This window comes from Adiantum capillus-veneris, chromosome 27 (assembly GCF_014529385.1).
Source record: "Adiantum capillus-veneris isolate H3 chromosome 27, ASM1452938v2, whole genome shotgun sequence".
Taxonomy (NCBI): Eukaryota; Viridiplantae; Streptophyta; class Polypodiopsida; order Polypodiales; family Pteridaceae; genus Adiantum; species Adiantum capillus-veneris.
The window spans coordinates 31,490,325-31,511,963 of record NC_140957.1 but is presented as its reverse complement, the minus strand read 5'-3'; the positions used below and the strand labels follow the sequence as shown (position 1 = coordinate 31,511,963).

Sequence of the window (21,639 nt, the reverse complement as noted above, 5' to 3'; positions counted from 1 at the left end):
ACGCGTAGGATGTCTACTGGGGCTTAGTGAAGAGAAATTTGACTGGGCTTAGACAGTGAGGTTCCATTTGGCTTAAGGGTTCCAAAACTTCTTTCAGAAGTGAATTTGGACCTTGTTTCTCCATTTGACGGAGCAAAGACTGAATTCAGACTTTTCCACGTAAATTGACCAACATCCGAAAGAAGTACAGTTCCACATTAGCAGACCTAATCCAGAACATCAGCAGTCTATAAAATACAGTAGTGGTTGAGATTAACTCTCCAGTTATACCAATCATTACTAAGATAACCTCTAGCGGTTAAATGTTTTTATTCGATTGCCGAATTTAAACGCTTGTGTACAGGTATATTCAGCAACAAAGCAAGAAGTTGTGCGGAGACTGATCCTTTGCCAGGTGAGTGGTTGGATTTGTAATAAATTGCATTGATAAGTTTGATGAATTTAAGACCAGGAAGATACATTTTTAGAGACCAAAAGGTGGCAGGTGATCAAGGTAGCTTAGTGTCCACCGAGGAGAGTGTAACTCAGGCAAGGCTAGATCCACTAGCACCAATTATTGAGGAGGGTAGTGATACTGACACTTCATCAGACAAATCCTTCTTCATGATGGGTAGTCAACAGCCAGGAGGTTTCACCCATGACGGACCAATGCCAGGAGGAAGCACCTCCCTAAATCCTTTGAATGATTCCAAGTTCACTGTGATCTTCTTAGAAGGAACAAACTCGAGGGGAGCCCTAGTTTATTCTGATTGTTGAGGACGCAAGTGTATTTGTATTGAAGAAAGGCCGGCTCAGAGACTGGAGATAATTCGAGTCTATGATGATGGAGATAGATTCCGAGACGAAAAGGGGAACCACTATCTGATAGTTACTAACCCTGAAGATTACAACAGATATGGAGATAACGTGGCGAAGGGGAAAATGGTTTCAGAAACTCAAGAACCGCCTCCAAACATTGATCGACCTGGAGCAATTTTTATGTATGATAAGAAAACAACCAGGGTTTCAACTTATAATGAGAACGTGGGAATCTACAAGCATGAGAGCGAGAGAATAGTCTCTTACTTTTGCTGCAAAGAACCATAACCAAACGAGTTAAGCAAAGATAAGGTTCTTTACTTATTCTCTTATCAAACTGCTATGGGGAAGGATATAGTTTTTGTTGATAGGTACGGGCGAAAATACCAACTTATTCTCCCAGAGGAGGTAGAAAAGACAACAGTTCCAGGACCATCAACATATGCCCCCGATGAAGTACCAAGAGCCACCTACACCCCTAGCAAGTCGACAAATCCCTTCTGAGAGGAGTATGATGCAACCTCACATTCCACCGGACCGTAGACATTCAATAACCAAAATTAACCCGCAACTCAACCATCATTGCAGGCATGGCTTCGACAGAGTGCAACATTGGAACAGGACCGCAACCGAGATGGTTATCAAGCCTCACGAGAGCTAAGGGATTTGCAAGAACCACCACTCTATTCAAGGTATCGAGGAGAGAGTAAGCCAAAAACTCAAGGGTCAATAGAGCCTGGAAGACCACCCATAGAACGAGTTCAAAAAGATGAACCATCTCTTGCAAGAACTGTTAGAAATTATGGCTTAGGAGCACCACTAGGAGAGCAACCAGCCTACTACAGAAGACCAGAGGAGGTATATCGATTAGGACGTGGAGATCCAATGATGAGGTTTGTAGACCATCGAAGAATTAGACCTTTTCAAGTGCAAAAATGGGTAAACAAGAAATACACAAGAAACAGAGATCCAAGAGATCATGTAGCAACCTTTGTGCGTGTAATTAGAGCGGAAGAGGTGTTAGACTTCCCTACCCAATTTTCAGGGTTTGGACTAACCCTAGAGGATGACGCTGCTACTTGGTTTGACTCTGTGGAGCGTAGAGACTTTGAGTCTATGGAGGAGGTGTTTGACGACTTTATCGAGGAATTCTCACAAAGGGGGATAGCTCTTAATACAGTTTCACAAATCTATAAATTCAAACAGAAAGATGGAGAATCTGTGCGAAAGGCAGCCCTAAGACTAAAAAGATATGTTAAGTTATGCCCTGTGGAAGAACTGCCAACTCAGTCCAGACTTATGCTTATATTTATCCAAGGACTAAGGAATGCAGATCTCCAGAAGGACTTGCATATGAAGAGGAGCACGACGTTAAATGAGTTAACTAAGAAGGCTCTTTACCTTGTAGACAATTGTACGGTCTACAAAGAGGGTGAGTTCAAGGATCTTGACGACGATTCATCCTCATAACAAAGTGGAAGCAAGTCTTCTAAGACAGCACCAAAAGAAGAAGTAGCTGTAAACCAGGAGCAGCTTGTAGAGGAAGTGCTAAAAAAGATTAACTTGTACGCCAAACCCCAGGCTAAACAGCCCAAGTGGTATGCTATTGAACAAAAATGGACAAACCATGGGACGGAGGAATGTTATTATAACAAGGGATATGTGAGAGAGAGACCTTATGCTCCCCAAGCTCAGGTAGCATCTCCTCAAGTTCCACCGATGCCTAGGTATCAAGCAGGCAACCTACCAGGACCTGTAGGTGTAGAAAGACCACAACCAGTGTTGGGGCAACAACCACCCCTACCAGGATTACAACCAGTCGGCATAAAATACACACCCACCGTAATCGAATCAGAAGAGAAGGCTTTGGTGCCTATGCATGAATATTATGAAGATCCCAATGGATATGAAGCAAATCTTGTCTATTATCCACCGGAAGAACCCTCAACACCAGAGCCATGGAGGATGATGGGCGGTGCAGGACCACCTATAGCTGCACAGGCAGCAGGAGAAGGAAGATATAGCTTAGATGAATGAACATTGTTGTTCATAGCCAATGGAGGTGTGGGCGGACAGAGACATGCATACCAACAAAGAGGAGCCCAAGGAGCACCTCAACAACCTAAAGGACCCTGCTACAAGTGTGGTGGAGACCATTGGCTAAGAGATTGTCCTCATGATGAAATCATTAGAGTCAACGCATATTGCACCGAGTATGGAGTTACTCATTTGATTCTTGATTGCCCTAAGAACCCGAGCAAAGGAGCAAAAACTACCTTGAACATGCTGGAAGCAGTGTCTTCCAGTGGAGGGTTAGAAAACGAGACGATCATACCTATTCAGGCAGTGACACGAGCCCAACCTCAAAGAATGACGAACGAACCCATAATTGAAGAGCCAAAAACCGATGTCCCAAGTTCAGAAACGAAAAATCAGAGAAGCACTTGGAAAGCTAGAAAGGCGCGTATGAAAGCCAGGAAAGAACGAGAGCAAACAGCTCTATCCGAGGAGTTAAAACACACAAAGGATAGATTAGAGCGGTTAGAGGATCTAGCTAGCCTAAGCTCACACACTGCGAGACAACCATAGCACCCAAGGAAATAGCAGAACCCAAAAGTGCAGGATCATGAGGATCAGTACTGGCAGACAAGGTAAATGAGTAGTTAGATGCACTTCTAAAAGCTTATGAAGCCAGACTCAAAAAGAACCAAACCCAAGAGCAAAGATGGATGACTTATCCATATGCTGAAATAGAAAAACAGAGGCAGGAAATGTGTAGAAAGATGATTGAAACAGCTCAATCTTTGATAGAAGACCCGCTTGGTAAACCTGCAAATGGGCGTGAAGTACCAGCTCCAACCCCTATCAAACCAACTTTAGAGGAACAAGTAGAAACGAAGGAAAGACTCACGAACGCCTATGAGTCCAGGGGAGAGCCTATCATAGTGCCAAATACAACAGATGAGGCAAGTGAAGGGTTCCATCCTAAAACATTGGTAGAAATGGGTAAGGATTGTAACGGTCTAGATGATCTGTGGAAGCAAATCCCTGAGGCCAACAAAGCTAACAGGGCAAGTTCCCACATGAATAGCACGAGAAAAGAGAAAAATAAGATCTTACCTCCTATTGAAGAATTTGAGGCAAGGTCGCAAATGAAATTTGATATACATTCACAAAGGGGAGACCAGGGATCAATTAGCTCGGGGCACAACCAACCAGACTTGCTGAAAACTCTACCCTCTTACCTAGGAGAGTATGAAGCCAAGTCTGAAGTGAGAGCAATCCCATCTCAAAGGCTTTCTTCTAACAAAGTTATGGATTCACAAGGGTTGATTGAGTTGTTGTCCACCCCGGTGGCATGCACAATCACATTAGCCGAACTCATAAGGTTATGACCAAACATGTGGACCACAGTAGGCAAATGCCTAGAAAAATTTGAAGTAAAAGACCCCACTTCGAAGCTTCAGGAAGGGATCAGAGAATTGGACAGGCCTCAACTAAACACTATGCCAGTACCTTTAAACAAGGTTGGAGAGTATTGCAAGGGAGAAGATGGAAACACCACGCTACCGGTAGAATTCCAAGGAGTAGTTTTCAAAGCTATTCTTGACAGTGTAGCGGGAGTTGCTATAGCCACCAAGGAAATCTGGAAAAAAATGGGAAAACCAGCTTTGAAAGCTACCAGAATGAAAATACAATTGGCAGATGGGTTCATGGAAAAGCCTCTAGGGCTCTTAAAAAAAGTGATTGTCACTTCATGCGGAATCGAGTATGAGCATACATTTGCAATAGTCGATTTCGACAAAAAGAACAATTACGAGATCATTTTTGGAAGACCATTCATGAGACAATTGAAGATGGTCCAGGATTGGGGTTACAACCACATATAGCTCAGACATGGCGAGACAAAAACCAAAATACACCTAAAAGACCATAGTTACAAGGATGTGAACCAGACACCAGTGGAAGAGTTTGATTCAGCTACAGTCCTCGCAGGATCGGAACTCCCAGCATGGTTAGGGCAACAATAAGAGCTATGGATGTGCGGAGCTTCACATTGTGGGAGATTGAAAAGAGAGGAATGAGTCTTAGAAAGAGCGATTGAGGACAAGGAGTATATTTCGAAACCTTTTCTTGAAGATGCCTTGGAACCTCTAGAATGGGAACACATACTAGCAACATTGGATGTATATATCATTACAGATAGTCCAACAACAAAATTTTGCGATAAGGATGGCTATGATGTGCTACCCTATTACATGGTACGCATTATACCAGGAGGAGATGAGATGGTAGAACCACCAGAACAAGAAGAGTTTTATAACTCCTCTGAGTATCTGGAGGTCAATAACGATGCAGATAATGAGTGTTCAGACAGCTCAAGTGAGCGTGGGGGGGAAATAGAGAATATCAAGGTTTATGATTTTTCTAATCAGCACCCTAAACGCCAGGAATGCTATAGGAGAAAACGAGCAGAAAACAAAGCGAGAGAGAACCTGATGCCCAGGATAAAACGTAAAACTCACTATCTGATGCTTGTAAAAGCAGGGGATTGTGTAAAAGATCAAATATCAGAAAGATTCTCAAAAGTTCGAGGGGAAGGAACGCGAGAGGAAATAAGACAAGTACGGAAAGCTAAAACAAAAACAAAATCACAAAAATCTCAAAAATCAAATAAAGAAACAACGAAAGACCAAGAGTGGACCAAACTAGAGCGTAAACAAAAATACTAAGAATTGAAACGGTCTTTATGAGAGGAATGGACTACTGAGGGAGATAGTGATGGTAAAGGGGAGTTAGAAAAAGGAAACATGAATGTACCATCACACTATAGGAAATTCACCATCCAGGACAGAAAAATCATAATGACACCACCAGTCAAGGAAAGAACAAACCGAGAATCTTACGATGGGCCAGAAAATGCAAAACGGATAGACCTCGCGGGACCAGGTGAGAAGCCTCATCCGGTCTATATAGCAACCGATTTAGAGCCTGAAGAAGAAGAACGGTTAACACAACTTCTCAAGAAGTATGAAGATGTGTTTGCATGGTCCTACAAAGATCTCAAAGGAGTTGATCCATCGATATATTAACATACAATTCCTTTGAAATCAGATGCAAAACCTAGCAAACAGCGTCCTTATACATATAATGACACATTTGCTAAACGAATAAAAGACGAGATTGACAAGCTGATGGATGCTGAATTCATCTATGAAATCGAACATACAGATTGCGTGTCACCCATTGTGGTAGTCCCCAAAACGAACGAAAAACTGCAAGTGTGTGTAAACCTCAAAAAGGTAAATGCAGCCACCATAAGGGATAATTATCCCTTGCCAATCACAGAACATGTACATGAGAGGGTGGCCAGGAAACGGGCTTATTTCTTTCTAGATGGGTTTTTGGGATACAACCAATTGGCAATTGCAATAGAGGATCAACACAAAACAGCGTTTGCCACAGAATGGGGAATTTATGCGTATCGAGTTATGCCTTTTGGCTTAACTAATGCCCCAGCTACCTTTCAAAGGTTAATGGTGCACGCGTTCAAAGAATACCTGAGAATATTCTTAGAAATATACATGGATGATCTTTGTGTACACTCTCTTCTACGAGAGGAACATATTGATCATTTGCAAAAGGTATTTGAAAAATGCAGAACATATCGAATCTATATTAACCTGGAAAAGTGAATTTTTATGGTTAGGCAAGGCCGCATCTTAGGACATATTGTCTCAAGAAATGGCATAACCACATACCTATACAAAGTCAAAGTCATAGTAGACCTGCCCAGGCCTACTAATGCAAAACAAGTGCAATCCTTCATGGGACACTGCGGGTATTATCGAAGATTTATATATATGTATGCAGTCATCGCACAACCTCTGTATCGTTTGTTAGTCAATTTCGACTGGACTGAGGAGTGTGAAACTTCATTCCAAAAGCTGAAGGAAAACCTTGTATCAGCACCTGTACTTAAAGCACCGGATTGGGAAAAGATATTCCATGTTCACATTGATGCTTCTGCATATGCAATCAGGAGTATTCTGGCTCAACCTGGAGACGGAACAATGGATTTTCCAGTTTGTTATGTCAGCCGACAGTTAAATAGTGCGGAAAAGAACTACACAACCACCGAAAGAGAGGGGTTAGGGATGATTTATGTTGTAAAGAAATTTTGGCATTATTGCTCGCAAACAAATTTGTGTTCTTCACATATCATCAAGCTCTTTTGTATCTGGTCAATAAACCATGTAATACAGGGAGGATTGTAAGCTGGTTTATTATATTGCTAGAGTTTGATTTCACAATGGTGGTAAAAAAGGGTAAAACTCATCTACGGGCGGATCATCTTTCAAGGCTACATAACAGGAAAGCTCCTGAAGGAGTAGATGATGACATACCAGATACTTATCTTTTTAATATTGAAATGATACCCAAATGGTCTCAGGAAATTGTTAGCATTCTTTCCTTTGGAGGAAGGTTTGATAACACGGAAGACAGATCCAAACAACAAACAATTCGACAAACAAAAAACTTCCAGTTGATTGCAGGACGGCTGTATCATCTAGGATCGGACCAAATTCTACGACTATGTATAAATCCGGAGGAATTCGAGTGTTACCTAGAAGAAGCGCATGTCCAGGATTGTGTATTTCATTGTTCAACAGTGAAAACACACCAGAGACTGAGACAGTTAGGGATTTATTGGCCAACTATGTATGCCGATACACATGCTTATGTTACCAGTTGTACTATATGTAGTGTCAAACGACCAGTGGATCACGCGACATTGTTTCAGGTAAACATTGCACCTGCATGGAGTCAATATATCATTGATTTATTAACCACAAGGATGTTTCCTGGAAACATAACAAGAGCACGGAAAAGGGCTATAGAGCTGGAGGCTCGTGACTTTTAGTTAATTGGGAACCAACTCTATAAGCAAGGAAAGGACAATCAACTTAGAATCTGTGCAAGTGAAAATGAATACCTGCTGATTCTAAAACATGCACATAGCAGAATAAGTGGAGGCCATTTTTCAGGCGATAAGACGGCAAAAATTGTCTTAACCGCAGGAATATGGTGGCCTACATTACATATGGATACTGAAGAGTTTGTAAAGCGTTGTGACGCATGTCAGCGCACCAAGGTGCTGATAAAGAGAGATGAGATGCCACTACGGCCAATGATGGGAGCAAGGGCATTTGCAAAATGGGGCATTGATTTTGTGGGACCTATTTCACCCCCTTCATATCGCACCCGTACCCAATATATCATTGTGGCTACGGACTATCTCACAAAATGGGCGGGAGCCAAGGCAACACAAAAAGCAGATGCACAAACCACTACACAATTTCTGTATGAGAATGCTTTTGTAAGATACGGTTTACCAATAGAAATTGTCAGTGATTGTGGAACACATTTTCTTAATGAAGTCATTGAATATCTGCTAGAGGAATTCATGGTCATACATAGGAAATCTGTTCCATACCATCCACAGGCAAATGGACAAGCTGAGGCCACAAATAAAACACTATGTAAGGTTCTCACTAAAATTGTATCAAAGACAAGAACAGATTGGGATCAGCAATTACACTCAACACTCTGGGCATACAGGGTAGCTTACAAAACATCGATAGGAACGACACCGTACAACATGGTGTTTGGCCTAAATGCTATATTATCCATAGAGTTTTTAATTCCAACTCTACGAGTAGCGAAACGCTTAGAATGGACAGGGCATGAGCTCTCTTCAAGAATAGATGACCTTGAAAAGCTAGATGAACTTCGCTTGAGAACTGTAGCTTCGATCTATGCTGAAAAGAGAAGGCAAAAGGAGTTTTTTGATAAGCATGTGCGCACGAAAGAGTTCAAAACAGGTGATTATGTACTTGTTTATACCTTGAAGCAACATGCCAAGAAACTTAAAATGCGAGGGATGGGACCCTTTGTGATTAGTGATCTATCACAAAGCGGAGCTGTCAAGCTTGCTACATTAGCAGGTGAAGAAATGCCAAATTTTGGATTAGTGGGTGTCGATTGAAGAAATATCATTTACCACTAACACGGGATATGTTTCAACAACTCCATCAAGGAAAACAACGAATGAAGGAGAAACAGAGGGTACAACAAGAAGCTCAAGCAGAAGCAAAAGAACGCATTGCAAAAAGAAGGCTTCTGCGACAACAACAACAATGTGGAGCACCATTGCGAATCAATGCCATTTGACTAACGAATTTTGATGAAGACATAGTGGAGCCAATAATCGCAGTCAAAGTGGGTAGCAATCAAGTTGAATCGACGGCATTGCTTGATTCTGGAGCTCAAGCAAATTTGATCTCTTACGGATTATACAAACAGCTCAAGCCCACAGGTCAACTTCATCATAATCCACAAGTGTTGGAAAGTAGTACATCACATTCACTGAAAACATTGGGGTGAACGATATTGCATGTACAAGTACATCAATATATTTACCCACACAAATTCTATGTGATCAAGGATTCGCACACAACCCCATGTTGTTGGGACAACCTTGGCAAAAAGAGTACAATGTGCAGATAGATTGGAATGCAAATGCATTCAAAATTCAGCATGCACAAGAACAACAGTTGATATCCTTTGCTCAACAACCCCGGAATAATCAGCTGCCAGCAATGCAATCACCGGATAAAAAGCCAAAAGGAAGGGTACCACTAAAAAGCAAACAGGGAACTACCAACCATGCTCACTACATGAATAAGAAGTCACCTACCGCAGTGAACAGATCAGAGTTAGCAACACGAGAAAAACAAGTATGGGTGCGGAAGGATAGAAGTGACATGGCAGACAAACACAATACAACGGAAGGATTCAACAAAGACGGATAGTTCAACCAAAACCCAAGGTAATAAAAAAGATATGGATCCCAAAGAAAATGCTTAGCAATAACTCAAATGCGACTCGCATTTGGATTCCAAAACCGAAGCAAAAGGACCTCCCTTCAGTACAAGCAACATCGGAAGGCAGACAATTGCATATGAAACCAACAACCGATTTATGTGGGTGCCAATCAGCAACAAAACAATGGCAACCAAAGACGTAGAAAGAAACCTACAAAGACCGACAAAACAAAGATACAAATGGAAATCAAAAGAGATAAGGTCTACGGCCATTCCAGCCAAGCCGATTCTCTCCAAGGAGACGACTACGGACATATCAACAGTAGCGGCAAAGCAACCGACTTTTGCAAGAAAGACAATCAAACAAAGAGCCATAGAGATACAGCTTTTACTTGCAAAGAAAACACAAAACCTCAACGGCAAATGCCAATAAGCATCTTGCTTATACCCTTCTCTTGCACAGCATAAATTTTTCCATGCATTGACCGAGTCTGCATACTATAGGGCTACATTACACGGCCAAGCATTAGCACAATTTTATCAACCCGTGCACGGCAAATACTTCGAGGCGATACCTTGTTGTCCGGGAGGACTCCGGATAGGAGGGGGGGAGGCATTCTCAAATGCGGACCCAATGGCAAAAAGAGCAAAAAAGGGCATGATTTTCGACTATTTTTAAGGGTTGTTGTTTGATTGCGAAATTTTTTGGACTAACCCAAGTACATATGCCCTTATACAGCATGAATCTACAGGTATATGGGGCCAAACGCCAAATCAAGCCCCTAGGTGTGTGTATATAAGTAGAAATAGCCATTTTTTTGGTAAAATATTGGTAAAACAAAGAAATCCGACCATAAAAATTGCATGCGAGTGTATATAATGTTTTGCGGTGATGGTTTTGATTTATTATGATTTTTGGGGATTTTCTGGGTTTGATTTGCTATTTTCCTTTTAATTTTGCTAATTTTCGGCATAAAAACTTCAAAATACAAAAAGCAGATGAAAAACGGTCGTAATGAAAAACAAAAAATATGGGGATGATCAGTGACTATAGGAAAACCTATGGTACAATGGGAGTGCAATTATGAGACTGGAGCGGAAAGCGTGTTTTGGCCAGATTTTGACCGAAATGCCAAATTTCTAGTAAACAGCGCAAATGAAGTCCAAATCAAGAAATTTTTGAGCCTAAACCGCATCTCGCAAGAAGTTGGGAGCACATGTCAAATTTCATGAAAAGTGGTTCGGGGACCTCCATTATAAGAAATTTTCACTTCATTTTTAGCTCATTTCCACTATTGACCTTTGAGAGAGAGCTTCTGCCACCTAGAGCGAACGGAACTTCCAACAGCTTCTACGACGCGCACGACTACCCGACGGGCTTCAGACATGAGAGGTAGACTCACTACCTTGAGCTTTTCGCGCATGTTTGTCATTTTGTCGGAAAACTAGCGTAGGGTTCACACACAAAGCGCGCAGTAGAGACCTACAAGTAGAAGTGGCCACCTAACGGCGGCTAACCCAAAAGCAACGAGACTTCATCGGCAGCTTACCCTAGCATAGGAGACCAGTCTTGGATGTTGAAAGGCGGTAGAAAACCATCGGGAAAAACCCTAATTTCTAAAATCCCGCAAGAGGCCACCAAATGGGAAATCGGCGGGGCGCCCAAATGCTACCAAAATTCATGGGTAGGAGCACCTCGACATGCTCGACAAGTCTATATAGCCCACATGACCAAAAGGTGAACCGAAACGGCACTAAACTTGAGAAACGGCATCAGACACACAAAGCGTCAAATAGCTTTCGCGGCCAAACCGCATGTCTGTTTGCCACCAAACTTCACGAGCAGCTTTTCTAAACCATCAACAACCAAGTCCTATGGTGGTAGACCACCATAAGTCATCAAAAACATGTTAACGTAACCACGGGTGCTTCTAGAGCGACAAATTACCAAATGGAGATCCGGTGAAGCCAAAGTCGACAAAAACCATACGGCAAGGATCCCCAAGGGATCAGGAAGCTATGGAGACCAACATCAAGAAACTTCATCGCCGAAAAGCACTCCAAAAGTCATAAAATGGCTCAGAGGCTCTGAAATCCACACAGGGAGTTACTTTCTATCCATTTGACTTTTTTGTTGAAATGAGGCTTAAAAGGGACTCAGGGGGACTAAGGGCAGGCACCAGTAGCAGTTTCCATAAAAAAATCATCAGGAGACATCCTACGTGTAGGATGTCTCAAGGCCATTTTTGGACACAGAACCCAACAACTCTCATCATACACATTTTCTGAATAGCCTTTTCATGCTAGCCACCAAGTTTCATCACATTTGGACCAAAATTGACCCCATATGCAGGAAAAAAACGCAAAGTCAGGGCACAGAGGCAATAATGGGCCATAAACCTACCAAAACTTGTCCAAATCACATGAAACTTGCACAACACATTCATGAGCACATAGCCAATCAATTTGTGTGGTCACTTGCAAAAAATGATGAAGTAGACATCCTACACGTAGGATGTCTATTTGACATTTTTGGCCTACATAGGGTATTTTCACATTCCAAATCTTATCATATCACCTTCAAGAGCTCATATATCGAGTTTGAAGCCATTCTAATCATTTTTGACCCCCAACACCTCAAAGATACACTTTTTGAGCCCAAAAACACTACACAGGGTCTTACCAACATCAATTCTTGTCCAAATCCAAATCCAAGGGCATGGCCATGTTCCACATGCCAAGGACTGCCCATAGAACAAAATCCCAAGCCATTTTGATGAAATAGACATCCTACACGTAGGATGTCTCAAGCATGTTTTTGACCTTCTGTGCAAAGAATGACATCATGGGAGCCATTACCATGGTGCAAGGAGCCCATATATCAATTTTCAACCCATTTGGATATCATTTGCTACCTGTTGTGGAGATTCTACCCAATTTGTGAGCCTAAAGCCTAATTCTACCCAAAAATCCACTTTTTGATGCCCAAATCCAAATCCAATCACATAGCCATGTTGTACAGGCCAAGGACCACCAGCATGTCAAGTATCACCAAAATCTAATGAAAAAGACATCCTACGCGTAGGATGTGTAGATGATAAATTTTTGCCAGAATTGTACTGTGAGCACATGCACAGTTTCACAAGTTTCTTTTAAGTTTTATTTTCAATTTTCAAGTCATTTGAATAGTTAAAACTCAGTTTCTTAGCTGATATGGAAAAAACGCTAACTACGGACTACTGAGTGCAACAGGATCTATGGCAGCCGCAACGTCACTAGCAAAGAAGAAAAGGATGACCATAAAGGATTATTTGGAAGAAGTAGAGCCCTTCATCATACCAGAAGGAACTCTAAAGCAAACCAGCACGTGGATCCAAGAGGACTTGCTAGAGTCGAATGATCTAAAGATCTACCAAAGCGTATTCAAAGACACCGAAGGAAATGTGATAGAGCTACCAATGCTACCGCGGGATCTCAATGAGTTCGTCAGAAGCAAGATGGCAGAGTATCTGGAGAAGATTGATCTCCACAATTATTTTGAAGCTCTGCCAGTAGGAATCGACATAAAAAGAGTATGGAAATTTGTGACGACAATCAAAGAAGATGGAGTGGCCCGAGTTACGGATCTGCACAGCAAGCCAGGCACGGAGATAACAATCACAGAGAGAGTAGTGGCAGCTTCACTAGACCTCTCAAACAAAGGGGATAGTGTAACCAAAAGAAGAGACGAAGTAAAGGTGTACACAGAAAAGAAAGGCAACTACACCTTTGAAGACATTGCCAGCCCTGAAGTGGCAATCATGAGTCAGCTGTACAATCACTATTTCCATATGTGTACAAAGCGGCCACAAAAGTACAGAATGCCGCCTGGAGTAATTGCCACAACATTCACCTGGGCAATGCAGAAAAGCAGGCCGAAGGTAATCAATTATGCAGCTTATATACATGATAATCTGGTGAAGATGGGCAACAAGAACCCCACATACATCGTGTCGGGTGAGTTAATCACGAAAGTGATTTATGGGGCATTGCACGCCAAGGGAAGATTGCCCGACCCTCCATCACAGAACGACTGACTGAGGCAGAAATAGAGCAGGAGACTCTAGCCAGGATGAGGTCCTTGAGCTCAAGGACCAGCTTAAAGTTAAAGATCAAACCATCTAGCGGCTACGGGCATCTCTTGCCAGAGTCAAAGCTACTAGCTCGACTCACACCACTTCAGAGAGCCAGATCTATGAAGAACAAATGAAAGAGCTCTAGAAAGAGTTGACCTTAGAGAAGAAGCAAAGGTTGATGATGGCAGAAGGGTCGATGGTTATGCAAACACGCATGGAAGAAGAGCAGAAGGCAATGCAAGATGAGCTAGAAAATATCAAGAGAAAGCTCGAGGAGGCGGAGAAGATAAACGCCGATTTGAAGGACCTCCTCGTGAACATGTGAGAACAAGCTGAAGCAGAGAAACAGACATTCCAAAAGTAGATAGAAGAGCTGAGAGGCCAACAGGCAGAAGAGCAGGCAAGCACAGGGCCAGCAGACATGGAAGGCACAGACCTACATATTGTGGCAGATCCTGTGGACACACCCATGCAAGAGGAAATCCTAATAGGACCCTCTCAAGAGCCACAAGATCTGACACAGGAAGACAATGAGAAGCTGCGCAAGGCCATAGAAGCAGAAATCAGAGAAACGGCCAAGGAAGCCTTGGAATGGGAGGAGAGGGTTTTTAAATCCATGACCATTCAGAAGATAGACTCCAGCAACCTTCGGCATGAATGGCTACAGCACTCTCTCCCATATCCTTTGCTAAGGTACGAAGCCGCCACAATCAACAAGAAAATCAGAGAAGAGCAAACAGTGCCACTCTATACATCAGATATCTCCAAGCCTGAAGGGGTAAAGTTGATAGTCGACTCCCAGTCCAGGTGGAGAAAGGCATGGCTGACGAAGTATCCACAGTACCTAATCCATTTGGTAGAGGCACCCAAAATCATCAGAGATAACCTAAGCTTATGTCCTCTACCAAGGATGCGGATGTGGAAGGCCCAGGAGCTACTACAAAGAAGCCAACCCACTTGGCTAAACTATCTGAAGCTATCAGGCTTGAAGGCAGGCGAGAGAATAAGTGTTCAATACATGGTGAAAACCCTAACGGGCGCCATCAAATTGTTCACTGGCTCGCCTGACCTTTCTTGCATTATGTTGAGAAAGATCTGCAAAACCCTTTTGGCAGTCTTCGAGACGTTCATACCGGGCCAGGCGACAGACAGTATCTTCTTCTTTCAAGATACTTACAGATGTGCATACGATCTGTCTAGTCAGCCTTCCAAGGAGGTGATACATGCATTGTATCAAAGGATCATGTTTCTGTCATCCTATCACCTCCAGGCCTTTGAAGAAGCTTTCTATACCGGCTTCTTCACCATTAGCACCGACATATTCGGCCCAACACTATTGGATTTACATGCAAGATACGAGTCGCTGCTCAAGATGCGAGAAACCAAAGGATGAAGAAGCAGCTCCACAGCCTCCACAGCCATGTCGGGGACGACATGAGCAAGGAGAGGGGGAGTGTAGAAGCTGGACACACCCTACGAAAAATGACGGCTCAGCAGATTATCATTTTTTGTAATTATTCATTTATGGAGAAAACCAGACATTTCACCTTGTAAATATTGGGACTTACAGAAGTTTCCAGATTGTATCCTAGTTTTGACATTTAGATTGAGTAGATGGTTGATTTGGAACTTTAGGGTTTAAGAATTGTAAGGTATTTATACCACTTTTTGACCTTAATGAAAAAACCTTTTGTCATTTTAAAAAGTTTGAAGTCTGTGAGTGAGCGTACTGTGTACGAGAGAGAGTGAGAGCTTTATCTTGACGCTACCAGCGTACCGGTGGTCGGAATCGAGTGCGGAGAAGTGCAATGTGTTGCCCCCGACGAGAGCTACGCGCCAATACCTACATTGCGCGCGTACGGTTCGGTTTTGCGAGCTCCATCTACGAGCTTCATCTGGTGATTCGGTGAGCATACATTGTCAGATTTTGCATTGCAGCATATCCACGCATTCGCATTGAGTAGAGCTACACATTAAGCATTTTAGATTTCGGAAACGATGACCTACAAATTTCGGCGAGACATCCTACGTGATTCTGCACCAGGTGTTTTGGGTTGGGGTTTTGGTTCATAAACCTTAGGGAGAGCAGCCTATTGGTGTTAGTAGGGTCTCCTTCAAGTTCTGTGGTGTTTCGAGATTGTTTGATGGGTGCTCAGCTCTAGAAAGCATTGTAGGAATTTTTCTCTTATGCACTCTTGAAGGCTGTGACTTAGACATTGGGTAGAGACCTCTATAGGAATTAGTTAGGAGTCGGTCGAGTGTAGGTTGACACCCTATGCTTGCTTCCACGCACCTACGGGTCGAGTTTCGTCCTTAGCTGACAAATCTTGTTAGGTGAGTTCTCGTTGTGCTGGCGTCCGTCGCGGCGTATCCGTCCAATAGTGATTTATAGTAGGGAAGCAGAACGATAAACAAAGCTTAAAGAGAGACTGTAAGAGATTTTGCCCATTTCCATGCTCATATCTTGTTAATCGTTAATGGCCTTTAATGGACTGTCAAACATTCGACCCCACTGAAGCTAGCATATTTGTAGCCCACTAACCTAGCAAGTGTCCTTCATAAAGATTTACCTGACAAGGGTGATACATGTCCAACGACAACTAGGTCATGCTCTCCTTTGTGCCCCATTGTTCCAATCACTATGTCCTATAGGTAGATGCTTTTGGGTATGGGCTTTGCCTCATACCACGTGTCAACCTCCACTTATATATAAATAAACGTCTACAACATATTCTATAAAGCTAGTGTTGAGAAGCCACATACATGCCTTGTTGTAACCCTATGTGTCATGAGGATAACTCTGTCTCTATGTCTTTTCAGAGATCATAGTAAAGCTATCAAGAAATCTTATCATTATGATCCTTACTCTCCCTCAAGTATCCTCTCTCATACTATTAAGTAAGCACACTCTAATGAGCCAGATCTATTACTTAAGATTTGGGCTTTGTCTTTGGATCTAATCCTTGGGCCACTACCCTTCTTGAAGTAATTGGGAGTAATTAGAAAGAGAGAGTGTGTGTGTGTGTGTGTGTGTGTGTGTGTACTTACACCTAAATAATTTAAATATTTCATCTAATTAGTTAAGTTTTTCTTGTATCAACAAATGAAGCATTCTCTAGCAATTGTACATGCTTGTTTGTGAGCCTGCAAAGACCTTGCAAGCTACTTTTTGTTATAACCTACCCAGACCCACGTTGGCCAGCTCATGCCTACACACCATGATCCTTTTTTTCTTTTTAAGGCAAAATAGAAATTTGAGGAGAAAAGATCCAAGGTATGTTGGTGAATATTGTCATGTTGTTACCATGGGCATGGTATAAGAGATAGACACTCCTTGACATAAAGTGTAAGATCGTCCCTTGTTCTCAATTCAAGGTTTTGAGTAAACCTAAAATCCAAGGTTAGCTAGATAGCACCAAAAAGCTCTAGGGTTTGAGAGTATACCGAAAACACTAAAGTTGGTGACTACTTAATCTACAACCTAGCTTAAGGGGGCATCTCTTGTAGAACTGGGTTGCTTGAAACCGTTAATTGTGCCTTAAATTTAAAACTCATGGTATGAGAAATCACAAAATGATGGTTTGTTAAGAGTAAACCTAAAACTTTACTATGTCATGACTCACGACTCAAAGCCAAGGGCAGGATTATTGAGGATGGGCTCTATCTCATATCTCTTGTGTGAATTTCCTCTTATATGTAGAAAGATGTGTAAAGAATATCCCATAAAGATCTTCATGAGAAGCTACATACATGCCTTGTTGTAAGCATGTGTGGCATGATGAGGACTCTATCTCTATGCCTTTATAAAAACTCAGTGTAGATCTTTTTGTATCTAGGTTAATCATTCTATTAGGAATGATTTTCTTGTGTATCCAGTCTAACCTAACATGTGCATCAATTGGGCCGAGCGTCCACAAAATACTAGTGTGGGAAAGGTTCACATTGCCAACAAGATGCAAACCCGTAGCTTCTAGTCGCAAAACCTGTGATGAAAAGACATGTTGAGAAACTCAGTGAGCTCAATACAATAGTGGAAATGGACAATGAAGAGTGAATCTGGCTAGCTAAGGCCACAAAGTCACAAGGCTTAGGGGCCATGTACAAGAGCTAGAGAACAAGGTGAAGCAATTACAACTAAAGCTAGCAAGTTACGCCTCGAAGTACAAACAACCTTCTGATGAAGAGAATGCCATAGCAACGGCAAAAGGTATGAGTTCACATTTGAGGAGATTGTAGATGACATCCTTGGTGCTTAGCCATCACATTACTTGTACCCACTTTTTGCTATCTTCTTGAAATTCCCACTGTTTTCAACAACATTCTAGACTTCTAGTGCAATACAAAGTCATATATTAGCTCAATCCACCTTTATATATAATGAGTTAGTGCAATAGTGCAAGTTCCATGTTTGATTTCATAATGTACAACAGCTTACGTACTAAAAAGACTCAAAGCCATGCCCAAGCTTTACCCTTTGTATCAATTACTGAGACAATGTCATCCTCATCCTCCATGTAGAGAACTCAAAGGCCATCTTCCACCCCATCTCAGCATTGCACTGACACTTCTCAACGGTTGCCTCATGTCACGTTCAAAAGCATTGCCAACTGCTCAAGTGTCTACATTTGTGAGTACGTAAAATAAATGCGAGTCATAATTTGTCAAGCTCAAAAAAACATTCACTTTTAAGCTATACAAGTATTTTGTGCACTCTTGGAGTCCTGTAGTGGTAGTCAACTGCAACACTTGCTTAATTATTACTACAAATTTAACATAAAGATCACCTTTAAAAGTCACAACCCAGTTAACATATTAGAACTAACATATTAAGCTGATAATTGTATAAGTTTTCCACATTCTGAAGACCAGCCATAGTTTGTCATTAAAAATAGCCATTTCTACAGCCAAATTTCCGAAAGGGCACTGAAAGGGCACTCATCCTCGGATCAGGCAAGCTGCTCCTGTAGGCTATCCACACCACACAAATTGGTGGTCTAGAAAGCTTGAAGTGAGTTCAATTGTAGCATTTCCATTGCCAAATACATTCGAAACCACGGTATAGAAGCACTACATATGAACACATTGTCTGCAGGTGAATAGCCTGTTTGCTAAATGGCAAAGCCCTTAATATGTATGTACAATGGATCAGCTAAAAGCTAACAGTGTAGACAGTCAGTACGCCTAGCCCCGTTCAAAGATAAACATCAATGTATAGGCTAAAGCTAAGGGTGTCGATGATTGGAGAACATAACCCAATTGGAGAATTAACGTATCCAAACCCATCTAATAATAGAAATCAAACTATATCATCTTTGTCATTAGATGAGGTCTTTACATTTATCAAGTAAATCGAAGCCAAGGTTATGCAAGCACCCACAAGTTGAGGTTCATTCAACGTCTCCTGAAGTAAAAGGTACCTGCAAGGTCCATAGAAGCGTGTTATCACAATCAAATATTGAATGCCAACTATTGAGAGATGACTCGTAAACAATGAACCTTTAGACCACAGACACATCCAAAAACAGCCCATTGTAACATTAAAAGTGAAATTATACATAATCGTTTTCCAAGCTCTGTGTCTTCCAAGCCGAGTAATCAATGACTACATTTTTAGCCCAGAAAACAAAAACTATCCCATCCCAATTGGTTTAACAGTTGGAAGGTAATTTGGGCTGATCTGACCCCAGCCCTATCGACCTGATTGAACCCTCTTGAACTATAAATACAAATGTACATTGCCATGGAAATAACAAAAGCAGATTCACATTTATTACAGCACTTCTGACACCAACGCTTAAAAGAGCAAATGATTTGCACGACTATAGCGCTATGCTTACCAAATAATCAGCCAAAACAGCTTTTACACTTACCCAAAGAGGGCAGCAAACATTGGTGTAAGAAAAGTCAATGAGCTCAGTTTGGTGAGGCTGCCTGCAAATTTGGGACTGTGTTAAAATAGAAAGTGTACACTACCACATAAAAGCCAAATTCAGCTGATGAGATATTCAGACCAACCTCGTGACGCATTGTAAAAGAAGACACCATAGCTCACTGCACTACCAAATAGGGATGTGTAGAAAAGTGCTAACCAATCAACAAGCTGAAGGTCTCCAATGTGTCCAGCTAGAGCAGGATCATGCTGAATACCTGCCAAAGTAAGAAGAGGTATCCCACCAAGGACCAAGTGCTGACATGCAAAACCAAACACCACTTTCAACTCTCTCTCTCTCTCTCTCTCTCTCTCTCTCTCTCTCTCTCTCTCTCTCTCTCTCTCTCTCTCTCTCTCTCTCTCTCTCTCTCTCTCTCTCTCTGTGTGTGTGTGTGTGTGTGTGTGTGTGTGTGTGTGTGCGCGCGTGCACGCCCCAACAAAAGTGGGGCTTTGACCCTTCGCATTACATAAAATCAACCATAGGTCCATATACAAGAAACGTGGGAAAAACCCTGAAGGATATACAATGAGATCATGGGGAAAAACCCCAAATCAAACCACAAGAAACATCTAGGGAAAAAGATACTCTAATCAGGTGGTGAAATGTAGGCTGTAGCTATCTGGAGTGTGATCAAGTCTATACAAATCTGCCCAAAGCTCTGTCCACCTCAGGGGATGTAGCTAAAACCACAAAGTCCAGTGCTCTGTATCTGCCTTATATAAAGCATCCGCTGTAAAAACCTCTTGTAGCAGCTCACAAAAACCAAGGGACTGTGAAAACCCTAGGTGGGGCCTCCAAAATCATCCACAACCAAACTGTAGCAGAGGCAAGAGAGACCCACTCGTCCTCCACCTCAAAAGCTAAGGGGAGGTACCAAGACGCAAATCTTTCTGTGAATCTGATCACGAGAGCTCTCTCTCTGGACCGAGGAAAATGTGACGTGTTCCTACCACTGCAGGAAAAACATGTCGACACATAATGGCCCATTCCTCAAAGAGACGTCTAGAAATCCCCATGAAGCTGCAAAGAACTGTGCACGAAATATATCAGATAATGGGACATCTACTGGTGACGCAAAACCTGCTGAGTAGTCAAACTCCTCTGCAAACTGAGAAGAGCCACTCTCCCACTCCCCCTCAATAGTGCCTACTGTAAGAGGAAGCTGCGACTGAATCTCCAAGAGATCCAAAGCTTGTTGAACTAGCCTATCCTAGGGCAACTCACGCTGCTCCTAAACCTCAGTTGAGTGCTGATCCTCATGCTCTACACCTTTGTCCAGCTGCTCTAGTACCTCCTCTCGATCCTGGTCTAATAACCTCTCCTTGGGAGTTCTGCCTTGGGGCTACCCCACCTCAGCCAGCCTCTATCTCACAACTTGTCTGTAAACAAGGATAGGTTGTGCCTGAACCTATCTACCTGCCTATGTATGTCCCTGTCTCTGTGTCGAATCTTCACTGAGTAGTTGTTGGGCACACTGCTGCTCCTGGCTCTGACCCCTGTGATCTCTAGCGTGTTGCTCCTACTACCTAGCTCTGACCGTTTTGATCTCTATCGTGTTGTAGCGCAAGTCTCTACTGCTGTGCGGAACTCTGCTGGGTCTGATGTGCCTCTGAGGGCTATCTCCTCCTGCGACTAGTCTGTCTCCGTTGTCGCCCTCTAGGGAAATTCCTCACCGAATGCCCCATCTCATGACATTTAAGGTACTGGTTTGATCTGCCCGTAACCACAGTCCTCTGCAACTGTAACACCCCTTTCCACTCAAATGTGATCATGTCTGGAAAGACTGGATGTGGTGGTAGCCACCTTTATAGATAGCACAAATGTCAGGATTAAATGAAGTGAAAGGTTTGTTTGAAGGACCACTTTCTCCTTTGTGCCTGCTATCCCATCTTTCTCCCCTCTTATCAC

The 21,639-nt window shown here is 42.4% G+C and overlaps 1 protein-coding gene across 1 annotated transcript in view; it reads right to left on the bottom strand.

Moving 5' to 3' along the window:
- Positions 1-18,602: 18,602 nt before the first annotated feature.
- Positions 18,603-21,639, bottom strand: part of LOC147421731 (nodulin MtN21 /EamA-like transporter family protein) — a 58,492-nt gene continuing 55,455 nt past the window's right edge. Inside the window, exons 5-7 of the mRNA XM_086502775.1 lie at positions 19,817-19,988; positions 19,672-19,732; positions 18,603-19,218 (exon numbers count right to left, since the gene is read on the bottom strand). Coding sequence (XP_086358901.1) covers positions 19,098-19,218; positions 19,672-19,732; positions 19,817-19,988 — 354 coding nt within the window. The 3' untranslated portion in view covers positions 18,603-19,097. The remainder of the gene's footprint in view (positions 19,219-19,671; positions 19,733-19,816; positions 19,989-21,639) is intronic.